General features: G+C 34.3%; 3 protein-coding genes across 4 annotated transcripts in view; 2 read left to right on the plus strand and 1 right to left on the minus strand.

The window, feature by feature from the left end:
* The first annotated feature begins 10 nt into the window (after positions 1-10).
* Positions 11-2940, plus strand: LOC117101773 (DNA-directed RNA polymerase II subunit RPB4-like). Its single transcript, XM_033241831.1, has 4 exons — positions 11-163; positions 1035-1215; positions 1618-1713; positions 2041-2940. Exons 1-4 carry the CDS (start codon positions 109-111, stop codon positions 2117-2119), a joined length of 411 nt encoding a protein of 136 aa, XP_033097722.1. The 5' UTR covers positions 11-108; the 3' UTR covers positions 2120-2940.
* LOC117101770 (beta-mannosidase-like) overlaps positions 2927-15939 on the minus strand; it is a gene marked incomplete in the record, with an annotated part of 18069 nt that continues 5056 nt past the window's right edge. The window contains 9 exon segments of the mRNA XM_033241827.1: positions 2927-3558; positions 4053-4244; positions 4796-5004; positions 5127-5274; positions 5775-5872; positions 13829-14008; positions 14223-14413; positions 15068-15147; positions 15474-15778. Coding sequence (XP_033097718.1) covers positions 3241-3558; positions 4053-4244; positions 4796-5004; positions 5127-5274; positions 5775-5872; positions 13829-14008; positions 14223-14413; positions 15068-15147; positions 15474-15778 — 1721 coding nt within the window.
* The window catches only part of LOC117101771, a 12545-nt gene continuing 2532 nt past the window's right edge, over positions 5927-15939 (plus strand). Inside the window, exons 1-7 of one of the 2 annotated variants that reach the window (XR_004444322.1) lie at positions 5927-6410; positions 7099-7272; positions 8102-8266; positions 8619-8717; positions 9102-9393; positions 10081-10400; positions 11204-11456. Coding sequence is in view for 1 of the 2 variants with exons in the window: in XM_033241829.1 (XP_033097720.1) it covers positions 6178-6410; positions 7099-7272; positions 8102-8266; positions 8619-8717; positions 9102-9393; positions 10081-10400; positions 11204-11453 (1533 nt within the window). In the remaining variant the exon portion in view is untranslated. Of the gene's footprint in view, positions 6411-7098; positions 7273-8101; positions 8267-8618; positions 8718-9101; positions 9394-10080; positions 10401-11203; positions 12750-15939 lie in introns of those variants that run through there. The other variant, XM_033241829.1, reaches the window with a different exon arrangement.

The following is a 15939-nucleotide window of genomic DNA, read 5'->3' on the forward strand; positions in this document are numbered from 1 at the left end:
TCCTGGTTTCGAAACGGCACGAAACGCAAAGGAAACAACAGTTCAAACGCGTTGCGAAAAGCACGATTTTTGTGGGCTGGTAAGTAATTGTCGTTTATTTTTGAAACAATGGCAAGTGAAGAGCAAGTAGAGGAAGATGCTTCTGAATTGAAGTTCCCCAAAGGTTTGTACTGAAATATATGATCAATATTGTCTAAATACCATATTACTATTATACTTCCCGTTCAGTATAATAAAAGCCAGGCCTCTAGGCTAGGCTGGACGTTAGGCCTAGATAGTAGTAGTAGGGAGGGATGATAGGATGGAATGGGAGAGAGAATGGAAAGCAGACTACTACTGTAGGCCTAGACCTGACTAGGCCTAGTGATAATTTAACGGGTTTTTTTTTTCATTTTGTATGTTTTAACTTTTTAAATATAATTAGAATGTTTAATATATTTATTAAATATAAATAATAATTTAAGCTATCCTATGAATGAAGTGCAATTGTTAATTGAGATAAAATAGGAAGTGAATGTATTTACGTGACCGTAAACAAATCAGTGTATGTAAATGATATATTTACGTGAAATAAATAACACAACGCTCAGTCTTACTTTTTTAATTATCGTTCATGTGAATTTATCGATTCTGATTAAATGTACATTAATGTCAGTTCGACTTTCAGCACTCAAAATAACGTGGCCCAAACTGCGGTGCCCAAGCTCACCATGGCGCTGATTTAATTATAATTAAACGTAATTTAATTTGCTACCATTGTTTGTAGTTTAATCATTAAATAAATTATTAAATCATTGGTGAGTTTTCAAATAAAAGTGATATTTATGACTCGTGTCATTTTTGTTGAATGAACCAAGGAAATTGTTGTTGAATTGCCTTGGATTGAATGAGCACACTTGCCAACATACAGTACAACACTACTGTACTGTACCGTACTCGACCTATGCCAAAACATGGAGGTTCCCTGCACATTATTAGCTACATTTACACAAGCAGCCCACTTTTTGTTGAAAATACTGTTAAATTATTTTCAGAGTTTGAACAAGCAGAAACATTGTTGATTTCCGAAGTTCGAATGCTGCTGGAGCATCGGAAGACTCAGAATGAAAATCAGGAAGAGGAACAGGAGCTGAGTGAGGTTTTTATGAAAACATTACAGTACACAGAACGGTTCTCGCGTTTTAAAAATAGGGAAACCATTGCAGATGTAAGAAGGTACCGAATCACCAGTTGGTTTTAATTTAATTTACATTGTTTCTTTGATCTTTTAAAAATAACAATTACTGATATTAATGATTGTTTAAAATGAGTAGAATAGACCTTAGTGGCAATGTGTATTATTGTATTGTGAGATTATATTTTAGTTTTTAAGTTGTTTTTGATGATGTGAGTACTGTACTGTTATTCTCTGCATTTCATCATCATCATCAGCATCATCTTCTGGTACTGGGCATAATGTCTAGTAATAGAGTATACTGGCACAATGCTAAATGGTTTTAACATTTTTCTGACTGGTTAACCATCTTTACCATGTATAAAAGCCATTAGTTAGAGGCCTAGAAAGACTACCAACCTTCTCTTTTTGAAGATTAATTTTTCTTAAATTTGTCGTTTCAGTTTGATGAAGCAAAAACAACTGCATAAGTTTGAAGTAGCCTCATTGGCCAATCTCTGTCCAGATACTGCAGATGAAGCTAGAGCATTGGTTCCTAGGTAAGCTGGTAGCATCATTTTTCCTGGCAAAAATATTGGGGAGGTATATCAATGCATTTTCTGTTAGCATAATTTGTACTCGCATGAACTTACCCAGTTCATTCTATGAAATGTTATATTATGCCTTTCCCTAATCAGTTTCTTTTTAATTATTATTTTATTGAAATCAACACTAACCAAATATATAGTGGTGAATAATTAGTGAAAACATTTTTAATTCTTACAATTTGGCTGAGAGAGCCTCCTGAAATTGAAACTCCTCCAAGTGTTGTCCAATTTCTCTCTGATTTTTAAAAGAAACCATAGTTTTTTATGTTTAATTTTTAGCTTGGAGGGTCGATTTGATGACGAAGACTTACAAGAAATGATGGAAAACATTCAGACCAAAAGAAGCTTTCAGTATTGAGGAATTGATACACAGGCAACAGAGGGCAGCACACTAGAAGTCAAACCCACTATCAGCATTGTACAATCATGGACCTATTAGTATTAATAGGTCCATGGCATGGTGCAATCATGTGTGTTTTACTCATGATTGGAAATGAATCAGGAGATTGCAACAATGTATTGTGGAGATATTGTAGGATATTTTCTAAGTTGTAAATATAACCTATTTAAAAACAGGGTTATTACTTGTGTAGGCTAATTGGAGAGTATGATATGTTCCTGCTAAATGACAAAGAATTTCAGGATGTGGAAGATTTGCAGAACACAAGTGAAGCCAGCGTTTAAGATGCTTGCCCTCTAATTCCAAGTTCTTTTGTGGAAATTTTGTGAGAAAACAGGATTTTTCCTTCTAACAACAGAACTCTCTGTGTATCATAATATGACTGAAACTCTGTTCAGATTGAATTTTTTGTCTAAATAACAAGTACGGACGTCCTTGCATAACATTAAATTTATTCATATTTACCACAAAACCACATTTGGGACCTAAAATTTGGGATGGTCTCGGAGCTTAGTTCGCTTTGATTTTTTGTTGGTACAGTACTTTGAAAAATTGGTCTCGAATTAGAGAAATATCAGAACTGAAGTGATTTCGAGTATGAATTGTACAATTTTACCAAAGTAGAGTTATCCTTTGTTTTAGTCTAAGTTAATCCAGTGCAAACACATTTTTAGTTTGTGAAGTAACAATTCACCCTGTAACCTTGTGAGTGTCTTCTTGCTGTTAACATTCTTTTTTTTTTATGAAACAACAAATAAATGATAATTTTGTTTTCAAAATAAGTTTCTGTTTAATTTCTAAAATTCATTTCCAAGCTCCATATTGATCAAAACTATGTAATATAATAAATTTTGAAATCAGCAAAAATTACACATAATTAAAATATACCAAATGTTTCAAATATATTTTTAGTGTTTATATAGTATTATAATATAAGAGTAAGTATTGATTAGATATTAAATTTGTGACAAATATAGTTCAAAAGGGATTAAAAATGACTTCATAATTATTGCAAGGCTAACAAAAAACAAAGACAAACAAAACAAACAAGGACTTCGTAACAGCCAAAAGCCACCGACCTAAACAAAATAAAAAGTGTTTATCAGCAGTTTGAGTAAGTACACAACGTATACGTATACTTGATCATAAAAAGTTGACAGCATTCTGATCGTGGTCTTTGAGGTCAAAGATCGAAGGGTCAAGGCTTGTTGGAATCTGTGTAAGCTGACGTCTTCCCATGCGTAGAACTCAACGGCAACAATTGGCTGTAGCTGGATAAAACCATTTTGTGAGAATCTTCCTTGGATGTTCCCGACGTCTAACCACATAAACGGTGCAATTGATGAGCTCTCAATCTCAATCATAAAGGTGCCAGCTTCCTGGGTTATTTTCTTGATCTTAAAAAAAATAACAATTGTACTTAAAAAAACTGACATTACAAAAAAAAAAGTCTTGAATTAGGGTACAGTGCTTTCCCCTATTTGTTGCTTTTTGTAATAAATCTCAATATAAATTGCAAGTTAATACGGTAAAAAATTGAAATCCATACCAAAACACAACTGTCCCAAATTCTTGAAAATCTAGGGTTGGTAGAGTATATGTAGTCAATAAAAATAAAAGGATATTTTTTAACTAAGCTGAGGAAGAGTCCAGGATACTTGTATGATGTTTTCAAACTTCAATCAATAAATTTGATAACATAACCAATAATTTTACCACTGCACTTAAACTATATTGCCAACCAAAATGCATAATTGTCAAATAGCTCAAAGCTGATACTGATTTCCAAATGTAACAGTATTTGGAAAAAACAACACATTTTTTTGCAAAACTATGTACAGAAATGCTATTTTTTCATCAAATAAAACATCATTCAGTGGTTTAAACAGACCTGTAAATGTGGGTCTTGAACTAGGCCCTCAGCATCAAAGAAGGAGGAGATAAAGAGAGGGTTGGCTGAAGCCGTAGAGTTCTCCATCATGACCTCAAATGTGAAGAAGCAGGCATTCCATGATTTACATCCACCCTTGGCTAGTATGTTGCCACCGTCGACAGACAGAACTAACGCAGATGATTGTGCTTCCTGCAAATAATGTTAAGTGAAAGTACGCAATGGCATTCTCAAGCATTTTAAGATATGTACTGTATAAGAAACATATGCGTGGTGCGGGATGCGTGGTGCGGGATGCTTTGCCCCCTAAAAACTTTGGAGTTGAAACCATTTTAATATGTATCAAGGATTTCACACTTGGGTTTAGGTAACCGATACCTTGGCTCCTGCCGGGGTAGGGGATTTATAAATATCACTGTCGGGTGGATCCAGAGATGTCGGAAAGGGGCCAAAAGTGGGGTCAATCGAGATAACACCACCCTAGGGGTCGGGGAGCATCCCCCACAAAATGTTTGTTTTCTAGATGCCCGAAAACAACCTCTAAGGCGTTTTGTGCTATCAATTTTTTATTTTTCTTTCTTTTTTTCTTTTTTTTAACTTTCCTATTTTTTCAAATTTCCTAAATCTGCCCCTGACTGCTTGTGGGCAATACATTTTTTTTTTTGCCTAATCATATCTATCACAAACATACAATACTATGTTTATTAAAAATATAAATATATTGTAATTAAATGGTTACTTACAAGATCAAATGTAATGTTCTGTGTAAGGCGTGGCGTGAAATTGTCCCAAGACCAGATCTTAACTATAAGCATAGCATTCACAAGGGGAGTGACCAGGTCTGAAATGACGTAGACACTCAACTGACCATCAACCACAAAGCCAGAAGCCAGCACCTGCTCAAAGAAATCTTTTGCAAAGTAGTGAAGCATCTTCCACTTTCCACCATACTCTTAAAATTAAAGAAAAAAATTATCTGGCGAGAACAAATTATAGCACCAACTAGTTTCAATTCTGGGTCTCCCTGTATTTTTTTTTTTTTTTTTCAAACATTATGAACATGACAAATCTTACCAGTAGATGCCCATGTTGGTGCCTGCCAGATGTCATTCAATTGCCAATAGAGGGCGCCTCTTGTCAAGCCTTTATTATTTTTGTCAAGATCACTTTGATGTCTTCTGTAATGCTCTGTCTCTATCTTTATACACATTGCTTGTGATATCTACATTTCATTAAAAAAAAAAACTCAATTCAATAACTTTCTCATTTGGAAAGTTCAAGTTTTGACTTTTTACGCATAATCTGTGTCATTAACTAAACACGTAAAAGGCTTCCAAAGAAAAAATAATTTTGTAAAGCTTTATGGCTATGTTTACAGATGGTATATAAAAGAAAATCCATATAAAACTGTCAATTCTGTCAATTGAGGGCAAGCAGCTTTTAAATAACTGATCGGCTTTGTGAAACTACAACACCTTGAAATTCTGACATGTTTGTTATATAAACTGTTTGTTATTTTCAAAAACAAATTAAAAAATAACAAAACTGTCTTGACTATTAAGACAGGAAAGTTTAACAGCCCATATGAATTCCCATTGAAAAATATTTTTAAAAGTTGAAAAATTAATTTGAATACAGCGCAGCCCTTCCCATTAACCTCATTTTCACTGTGCTGAATTCATTTACATTATTAAAAATTTTGGTTGACAAACTTTTACATACCTGTGTTAAATATATCATGTTCTTGTAGTCTGTTACAGAATCAATGGGTTGTGGAATTGTAAAGTGTTTCTTTATCATTGAAAGCATCTGTGAATTCCCTAATTGATAAATAAAATGATAATCATTAATGAGCTACAATATTTTGTTCTATTTAGTAAAGTGACATAAGGTACAGAATCACTTTTGTTGGTCTTATTAAGTTTAATAAAATGATCTTCCTTTGCTATAAATTGTAAACATCCTGAGGTATTCGTCATCTCATTGGTTGTGAGCAGCGCTGTCACACTCTCTCCTTTTAAAACAGCCCCACGTGCCCACAAGCCCCGCCCACCGAATCTCATCTGCTTTGTTTTTTTGTGACCAGTCGCGCGTACGACTCGGTTGTCTCTCACGCTGTCAGAAAATGGACACAATGGAGAGAACAATAGTGATGGAGAGAAAAAAAAGAGGTAGACCAAAAGGATCAATAATGACGGGAATATCAGAGAGTGAGAAAAAAACAAATAGATTGAACAGGGAGAGGTTAAGAGGCAAGTCCCGCATATATATTGGAGCTGAACTGAAAAGATGGGAGGCAGTCAAGGAGGCAACGGGCATACACACAAACAGTGGAATAGCTAAACTTCTGCTTGACAGGTATTATGATGATCGAAGGAAGGCGCTTTCGCGGTGTTTGGGCCGCCGGGTATCATTTCATGTGCTGCCAGTTGGGCCTAGGCCTAGCCTTGGACTGAGGCCTATAATACTAAATGACAAATAGGCCTAGGCCTAGTACATGTAGGCTTGCCCCTTAGGCAAGTTGAATAATATTTTAGTATATATGAATAATTATTAATTGTGTGGCCTAGCTTGGCTAAGAAAATCAATTAACAATTTGATTTTGTTAGCCAAGCTTGGCCACACAATTAATAATTATATATGAATAATTATTAATTGTGTGGCCTAGCTTGGCATACAAAATCAAATTGTTAATTGATTAATCGTTAATTTAAATAATAAGTAAGATTTTTTTTAGGATAACCTCTCCGGAGCAAGATTTATAAGTAATAGGCCATATATCTTGGCCTAGGCCTAGCTTATTCAGTCAGTATTTGTTTTTTGCAAATAATCACTAATTAATTGATGAATATATAGCCTACCAATTGTGACAGGCCTATTAAACTTCTTTTGAAATCCACAATTAAATTTATCAAATTCTAAACTACTCCAGCCAAACTTCTACACACAAAAAAAGGGCCAGGCCTGCCAGAATGTGTGGCTTATGCCAGATAAAGAACCTAAAACAACATAAACTTCTTTTTCACTCTTAGTCTTAAATTTACAGCTATGAAGCTTTCCAGGCATATATAATGAACCATAAGGATGCAGAACATACAAAATTATCACATTCACAGAGCTCAACCACACCTGGTCCAAATAGAGCAACACCTGTTCAGGTGTCAAGTGCAAGCACAGAACCATCCCCCTCTAATGTTTCCCCAGCAAAGTCATGTGATAGGTGGGTAGTTTTTATGAATGTTTTTGAATATATAAATTACTAATAGTTGTATTTAAATACAGTATGAAAATTATTTATATTTATATTATTATTGTTGGTATTTGAATGTGTTTGTACTATTATTAACTATAAAGAAATTATTATTATTTTAAATTATAAATAAATGAGAAACATACCTTTACCTCGATATATTAACCTGATGATTATCATAAGATTTAGGATACCAGTGCATTGAGAGGAAATTCTGTTATATTTTACCAACATCGCATTACTGTATTCTAATGTTTGTATTAATATGCACAGCATAAATCTGCTACATAAAATCAGGTTTTACCTTTCTGGCATTGCCTCTCTAGACTCTATAAAAAATATTATTAATTTATCACCCTATCCAGGCTTGGAAAAGTGATGAGGGAGGGAGGTTTTTTTTTTATTATTTGTTATTTTGCTAAAGCCAAGTATCACCCTTGGGTTGTTTGCTCGTGCATTGATATTCAAAGTAAAACATGACTGAGGTAATACAAACAATATCTACTAACTATTTAATAAAAAAAAGGGAAAACATTTTTTTCCAATACCATAGAAGACATGTGCACGAGGGTGATAAACTAATATTTTTTTTTTTTTATTGGGCCTTATCTCTTATCACTTAGTACTTTTTCTGTGTCAGTGTGTTTACCAATACATTATTTTAAATGTTAAACTTAAAGGCCTCATGATTGTAAAATAAATAATAATAATAATAACAATGTATAATAATCAGTTTATTTATAGTGTGAATTACAATTAAGTCTACAAATATTTTAACATTAATTATATTTTCTTTTAGTGACTGGCATGTATCAGGAATTGCCCATTTGAGATATATGCCAAAATCTATTGCAGCTACTTTCATGCATACTGCAGGCACAACTAGGAGGGCGCTAGATAAACAAACAGATGTTGAAGAGAATTCAGGGAAAGATGGATCTTCTGGGCTCCAGATTCCCTTACAGTATGTATATGAATTACTCTACTCCTACACCTTATAACAAGACTTGATTTATACAGCACCAGATAGTTCAATCCTGTATTATGTAATTCATGATTGACAGGTCATTTTTCAGGGTGCTTTTGCTCAGGTTGAGGGGCCTGAAGTTCTAAATAAGTAGGCCTACCTATGATCAAAGGGGAAGGGTTGAGAATGTTGCCTTCTGGTGGTCCCAACAGAGCTTCAGTAATTTGAATCTCTTATCTGAATTATTTCATACATTTTTTGGATTTTTTGAAGGGTACAAGAAGGTGAAGTCCACTTTGGCCCCTGCCCATATTTGCCATAAGCCAAGAACTTTTTTTTCTTTTTTTAGAATTGGTGTTGAAAATACAAGCTTAGATGTTGAGGGTGAACATGAAGAGCAGGAACATGAAGAGCATTGCATTCAACCCAACTTTGATATGGGTTTTGGGTAAACAAAAAATAGATTTTTTTTCTATGAAAATACTTCAATTAAAGAATTGTATACTGTATTTATAATATTAAATATATAAAATTAAATGGATTTATAAAATGAATTGAATAAATAGTAATAATGGTGATAGAAATGTTGAAATAAATATTAAAATGAATCTAGCATACATTTACAAACAGAATGAATAATATGTACATTCCACACTTACTGTACGTTGTGATAGGCTGGACTACTTGTATATGCATTGATCTTTGACATTTATGTGTATTTGAAACTGTATTTAACAATGAGAACAAGGCTGGCTTGACTTTGGTGTGTTTATAGAAAATAATAAGGAATTATGGGCCTACTCAGGCTAATACTTTTGTTTCCTTATTCCAGAGTCACTGAAGCGGCATGCCCATCAGAAATTACATTTGAAGAACTGGAATTTGGCATTGAGCCGGATATCCCAACAATAGAAGGGTCAGGAATTAATGATGGGGTAACTAGAATCAATGACGTAGGGGACATTGACCGGCTGACCAAGGACGAGGTCTGCTTTGCTTACCTCCATCCATTACTTTTACTAGCAAAATTGAATATTCCCGATGTATGCTACAAAGAAAAGGACTGTCTGAAACCAGTTATCATCCATCAACGATTCATTGGGTCTGCATTATATTTTGAATGGGTAAACGATCTCTTTTGTCGTTTGCAATAAATTTTTAAATAAATTATCTAATATTAATAATAATTTAAAGACTTGCTTTATGAGGCATACCAGGTTCTGTAGAACAACTGGAAAGCTTGAATAACTTATTGAATGTCTAATAGGTATATATAAAATAAAAAATATAAAAAAGAATTAAAAAAAACAACTTAATAGTAACATAATCCTTTAAGTACTTGGTATTAACATTATTTATTTTTACTTTATTTAGTTTATTTCATTTCACCCCCAACAGCAAAAACTCCAATAACAGGGAGCATATAGTAAATACAATATAAAATCACAGCCATAAAATCTATAAAATCACAAAGGAACATTAAAAAATGATGTGGTAACTAGAATCAATGACAATCGATTTATTTTTTATAATCATTAAATGCAATGTTATTCTGAATCTGACTTGGAATTTAAAAATACATTCCAATCAATCAATCAATCAATAAACAAATTTGTAAAATACACATAAACCTAAAATAGCAAAAAAGAAAACAAAAAAAAAACAAAAAACAAACCAACCAAAAAATGTACACAACACCAACAGGGAGATTCTAACAAACCTTTCTTACAAGTAGTAGTCATAAATTCTATGATTGTGGTTTTTGTTGTTTACAGTATATACAATTACAACTCTCTTAATGTTTTTTGTAGGTTTGTGCTAATAATCACTTCATATATAAATGGTGTAGTCAGCCTTTGCTGGACAAAGGCCTACACGGAGGTGACCTCATGTGTGCTTCCGCCATCCTGGCATCAGACAACAACTTTGCCAAGATAGCTTTATTCGGACAGTTTCTGAATCTGCACTTGCCAAGCAGGTCGGCTTACCATCGGATGCAAACAGCATACATTGTGCCAACGATCGAAAGATTTTGGGATTGTAACCAGGATCAGGTGTTTGCAGACTTAGATGCTCAAGAATTTAACCTTAGTGGTGCTTTGTCACCAGATGACAAAAATGAAAGTGCAATGTAGGTTTAAAATACAAAATTACTAAAGCTACTAAATAATTTACCAATACTGTACTAATATATCACTCTATGTACCAGGGGAAGATTCAAATTTGGAGAGATGATTTAACCATGATGTGATATTAAATTGTGACCACAATATGGGTACCAACTGTGTTATAAGGCAAAAAAAAATCCAATCTTTTTCAACTGACTATTTTTACTTTTTTGGGGACACCCAGAAAACCATTTATGCTAGACGTGCCACAAGTCCCATTTTTTCTCTCATTTTGGACAGCACCACCAATGAGCGAGTTAATTAGGAATTTAGAGACAGTATAAGCTAAATAAAATGATAAAACCGAAATGGATTATGGGATGCCAATTAAATTAGGAGTGGCGGACACTGAGTGCAATAAAAGAATTATATTCACAGAGTAACCAAAATTTCAACCCAGGCGATGGTGGGGCCTAGAGTTTGCACCACTCGACAGGTCAAAAAAGTACTATTTTTCAGGGGAGTAGAACATTCTATTGCCCACTTCTTAACCAATGAGATGTCTAGAATCTATGTATGAAGTATATAATAGTAGATGGAGCCGTGTTAGTGTGGTAGACGTATGAAATAAAAACACTGGCCGTAGCACTTTATCAGGTTCAGAGATTAGGCGAAATATATGTTTTGAAACAACTGTCCATGCACTATATAAACCTGAAATATTAGACATCCTGTTATGCTGCTGGATGTAGTTGATGTAAAAAAAACAAGATAGTTTATTATTATTACAGTACATACAATCTGAAACTGGATTGACTCTTTGCAGGGAAAACCAAGGTTTGAACAAGAAGATCAAAAGATCGTCAGCGGTAGCCATGAAAGTAAAGAAAGACCACAAACATGTTCCAGAAATCATGAACTTAATTGTGAGATCGAGGCTGGAAGACCCGGCGCGCCTCTGTAGGAACGTTGTATATACGTCAAATGATCTACGCTGCATGTCGTCTGGGTCTGCCCCGGTTCCCCCACCCCCCTCACAGGCTCTGGTAGGAGATCAATTTTCACGTATGAAATAAAAGGTATATTTTTGTACTGTTTCTAACCTATAAATTTATTTGAATGACATAAAATGACACTAGACATAAATAAGAAAGCTCAAAATAGTGTTATTTATTATGTATTTGTTTATAAATACAGTATACTTAATTATTCTTATGAACCATGTTTCAGACTTTCAGCTACCATATTTCAGAGATTTCATCAGCAGTTACATTATTATAATTACTTTCCACGATGCCTCGTAATAGTAACTACTGTATATGATGGTGATGATGTATATGAGGATCATGTTAAAGATGATATGACTTTATAAATATATATAATTTGGTAATTCAAATAATACTACATAAATCCTTTTATCCGTGTGTACAGTTTGTATATATGTACACTATGTATGTATGTAAGACCATGGTGATACTTTTTATTAGTAACACCCATACCCATGGATGGAGTAAAATCATAGATTGTACAAGAAGTTAAACATTTTTGGTAGATTCTGTGGGAGATACTTTTCTAGTAAATTTTGAATATCGAATACAATTTTCAATGGCAATAAACACTGTAAATGTTTGAAACATTTCATTGATATAGGTGATAAATATTTGACGATTGTGATGATGATTTATTTAGATTATTTAGTGTATGGTGATTTGGATGGTGCTTATTTTGATGATGTGGAGGATATTATTGTACTAAATATTTATATTATCTTTTAAGAAAGCAATAGGCTGGTTAATGTATTCAATTTACATACTGTATGCTACACAATATTGTTCAGTTCTAAAGTGAGAGTATTAAAGATATTATTCTGTATCTCCCCCCCCCCCCTATTTTAAAATTGGAAAAACCCTTGACTAGACTTACTTGCCATAAATATAAACATAAGTGTAATATAAATTTTAAACAATTGAAAGTTTGTCTGCATGCTTCCCAGCCAGATAGGTACTACACAAATGAAGGCACTTCATAATATTGTTAGAGGGTGCTAAATTCTAATTCGCCAACTTAGATCTAGTCTGTAAGACTGTAACAAAAGAGTGTACCTCCTAGCTGTAACTGTGAAAGTAAAAATTGTAAAATTATTTTAATAGGTTACTGTAATTATTATTAATATATAATACATAGATATCTGTATTTAACATTAATAAGCCTGCTTTGAAATGACAACGGGTGGTCAGGTCAAAATATTGTACTACAGGGATTTGGTGCAGAACAATTTGACTGCTACTAAAAAATTGTATGTTGTAAGATACTGCTACATTGAATCTAAGATTATCAAAATAAACATTCTAGTAAGAATGCTTACAAAATAATTGCCTAATTATGTTATACTGATACACATCAACACTGTGACCAACAGACTTCCTTTTTTGCATGCCGGAAGGTACCAGCTCACTTCCTGGAGCACATACCATGTTAAAACTACATTACTAGGGATGAACTTGCAAGATGGTATGCACTCTACACGCCATCACATTGGAGGTGGGGGGGGTGGGGGGAGAAGCAGCTAGCTTAGTCTGCTAAACTGGTGGCAGCCACCGTGTGCACACTGAAACACTGACATTTGTATAACCTTGGTCTGCTGCTCTTTTGTTTCAGTTGGAGGGTTGAAATGAAAATGGAAGAGATGTTTAAACCATTTATCCTGTGTGTAATGTGGCCTATGTGCATGTTAAAGAATGCAGTAAATCTTTCAAAAAGAGTGGGAAATGGTGTCTTGGTGTAGGCCCCTTCCCTACTGCCAAATTCACCGTCAGATGCATGTCACTAAAAATATATCTTCAGACATTCATGGATTATATTTGGTGTATTTTACACTGAAGAAATACAATTCAATGCAATCTAATCCAAGGACATTTTACATCGTTCTTAAATTATCTCAGGCACATTCTTTTTGGGAAGATGATAGCATGCTGCATGCAACAAACTGGTTCAGAGGATCATAGGTAGTGTTTGATGATCAGGATCATAGGTAGTGGTTGATAATCAGGATCGTGGAAGATGAATGAATGATTGTGATGATAGCTTTAGCATACCGAGAGAATGCTTGCTCCTAATAACAAGATTTTCACTTGGTCAGTGCGCTATTTGTGTGCCTTACTTGGATCCTTGGTACCATTTTTAAAACATACTATCTTGCAAATTACTTTGTGTGGCTTACCTTGGGTTATTAAGTAAACTATTAAGACTTGCATCTGTTCATTACACTGTGTGGCTTGGTGTGGGTCCTTACTGTAGGTCTGCACATGCTCAATGCATTGTTCATATGGCTTTGTTTACAATGGCTTATATAATAATTTGGGTCATGAAATGTTGAGGTTCCTTTAAAACACTCTTAACAAATGATTTTGGTTGGATAAAAATGGCAAAAAATAAGAAAACTAAATTTTACCTTTGGGATGATGTTGTCTATGGAGGCTGAAATTACTGTTAAATTCCCAATCGGAAGACTCAGAAATGTTTGCCATTGCTGAAAATGATGGTAGTGATTGGTAACCATATTCACTTGCGAACCGGGGCTTCTCATAAATACTCACATTCCAACAGTCTTCAGAATAGTTGTAGTAATGAACTGAAAAAAATGTAGTTAAGGGGGTTTTTTGTAAGGGGCGGTGGGATCGTTGTATACAGTAAATGATGCTTATTTTATAACCAAGCTTAATTTTCTTGCTGGTGGTTCTCTTTGGGCTGTTTTGATTAATATGAAATAACGCTTAACGGCATACTGTAGGTCCCTGTATAACAAACTCACCACCACTATACAAACGGTCTTTGGGGCCACTCACCATCACCATATAAAGGGTCTGCAGGATTCTTAGCCACCCACCCTTCTTGCTCCGTCTTCACCCCATTTGATGGGCTTGAGCTCAAGATTGGTACATGGTTGTACTGTTGCAAATATCGCAGCCTCACGGTTGTTATATACAGCTTCACATAGTCTGCCTTGTAGAGGCTAAAATTTGAATCTGTGCCATACCTGTGAACATAATAATATACAAATACTGTTGAACTTGCCCAAGTTGCATCCAAAATTGAATTAGAGATCGTTTATTAATGGAAAACACAACAATTTGGCATATAAAATAAGATCGACTTTAAGGCAAGTTTAACTGTGTTATATATTTATCGATATGATGTTAGGTGACTTGAAACATCTACTAACATAATTTATATTGACAACTCATTGGCTCTGGTAATAATGGGAAAATAAATTATGTTGTGTTCCAAGGAGTCACCATGCACCATTCATGTTATTCATGTTTAATTGTGTTCTGAACTATGTGAAGTATATCATATAATACATGGTCAATTTTTAAACAGTTTTTGTAAAACTGCTAGATGAGTATTTATGTTAATAAATCCTGTTGCATAAAACTGAATCAGATTGATATAAGAATGTTAACGTCATCTTTAGCCCATCACACACGCTAGCATATATTAGCCTCAGTTTTAGTCGCAGCACACACTGATTTCAACGCTATGTTCGATCTAGCACATACCAATTTTGACATTATTTTAGTCCCAGCACACACTGATTTCAACACTATGTAGATCTAGCACATACCAATTTTGACATTATTTTAGTCCCAGCACACACTGATTTCAACGCTATGTTAGATCTAGCACATACCAATTTTGTCTAAGAGCACCTTCATTCTCATTGTTAGCTCCCCAAGCCACCACAGAAGGATGGTTGCTTAGTCTCCTCACCTATGAGTTAACAGAAGATATTAAATACAAGAAATATTTTGCTTATAACGTATTTAAAATTAATGGTCTATTCAGTGAAGCTTATAATTTGTAACCCTTGATGTTAACTAAGTGTCTTTATAGGAATTGGAGTTATTTTTATAGTTGGAAACATTTCTGAGTGAACTCTTGACCTTGACAAGCACCCTTCTTGCCAAACCATGGCTCCAAACTTTTTTAAGATTACCAAAATGTTACATATGGTGTCCAAAAGGAAGGGCTGTACTGTATTTATGTATGAATTATGTTTACACAAAAATTTGTTTGCCAATATTTACCATTCATACCTGGTATTCAACCTCTTTGTCAACCGTGGACAAGAACTCATCTCCTGTAGGGTACATAGCACATGCAAACATCATATCCTGCCAGATCAAAATACCCTTCTCATCAGCCAGTTGGTAGAATTCGTCCTTCTCATAAATCCCTCCTCCCCAGACGCGGAGAGTGTTCATGTTAGCATCGACAGCTGACTGGAAGAGGTTCTCTAGCCTTTCCATTGTCACTCGCTCCTGGAAGGCATCCACTGGTATCCAGTTGGCACCCTTCATAAATATGTATTGACCATTGATTCGAAAGTAAAAAGTGTTCCCTGCGAAAAATGTATAATAATAATAATTAATATCAGATCAGCGCGATGCTGCTGTCAGTAGACTAGAATTGTGCATAGCCAAAGTTCAATCTTGGTGTCAGTCCAACAACCTTATAATGAATGATGCAAAAACTGAACTCATTCATTTTTCATCATGTTTT

Source organism: Anneissia japonica, unplaced genomic scaffold (genome assembly GCF_011630105.1).
Source record: "Anneissia japonica isolate Jap-2015-1 unplaced genomic scaffold, ASM1163010v1 scaffold4988_len2956909_cov206, whole genome shotgun sequence".
Classification (NCBI taxonomy): Eukaryota; Metazoa; Echinodermata; class Crinoidea; order Comatulida; family Comatulidae; genus Anneissia; species Anneissia japonica.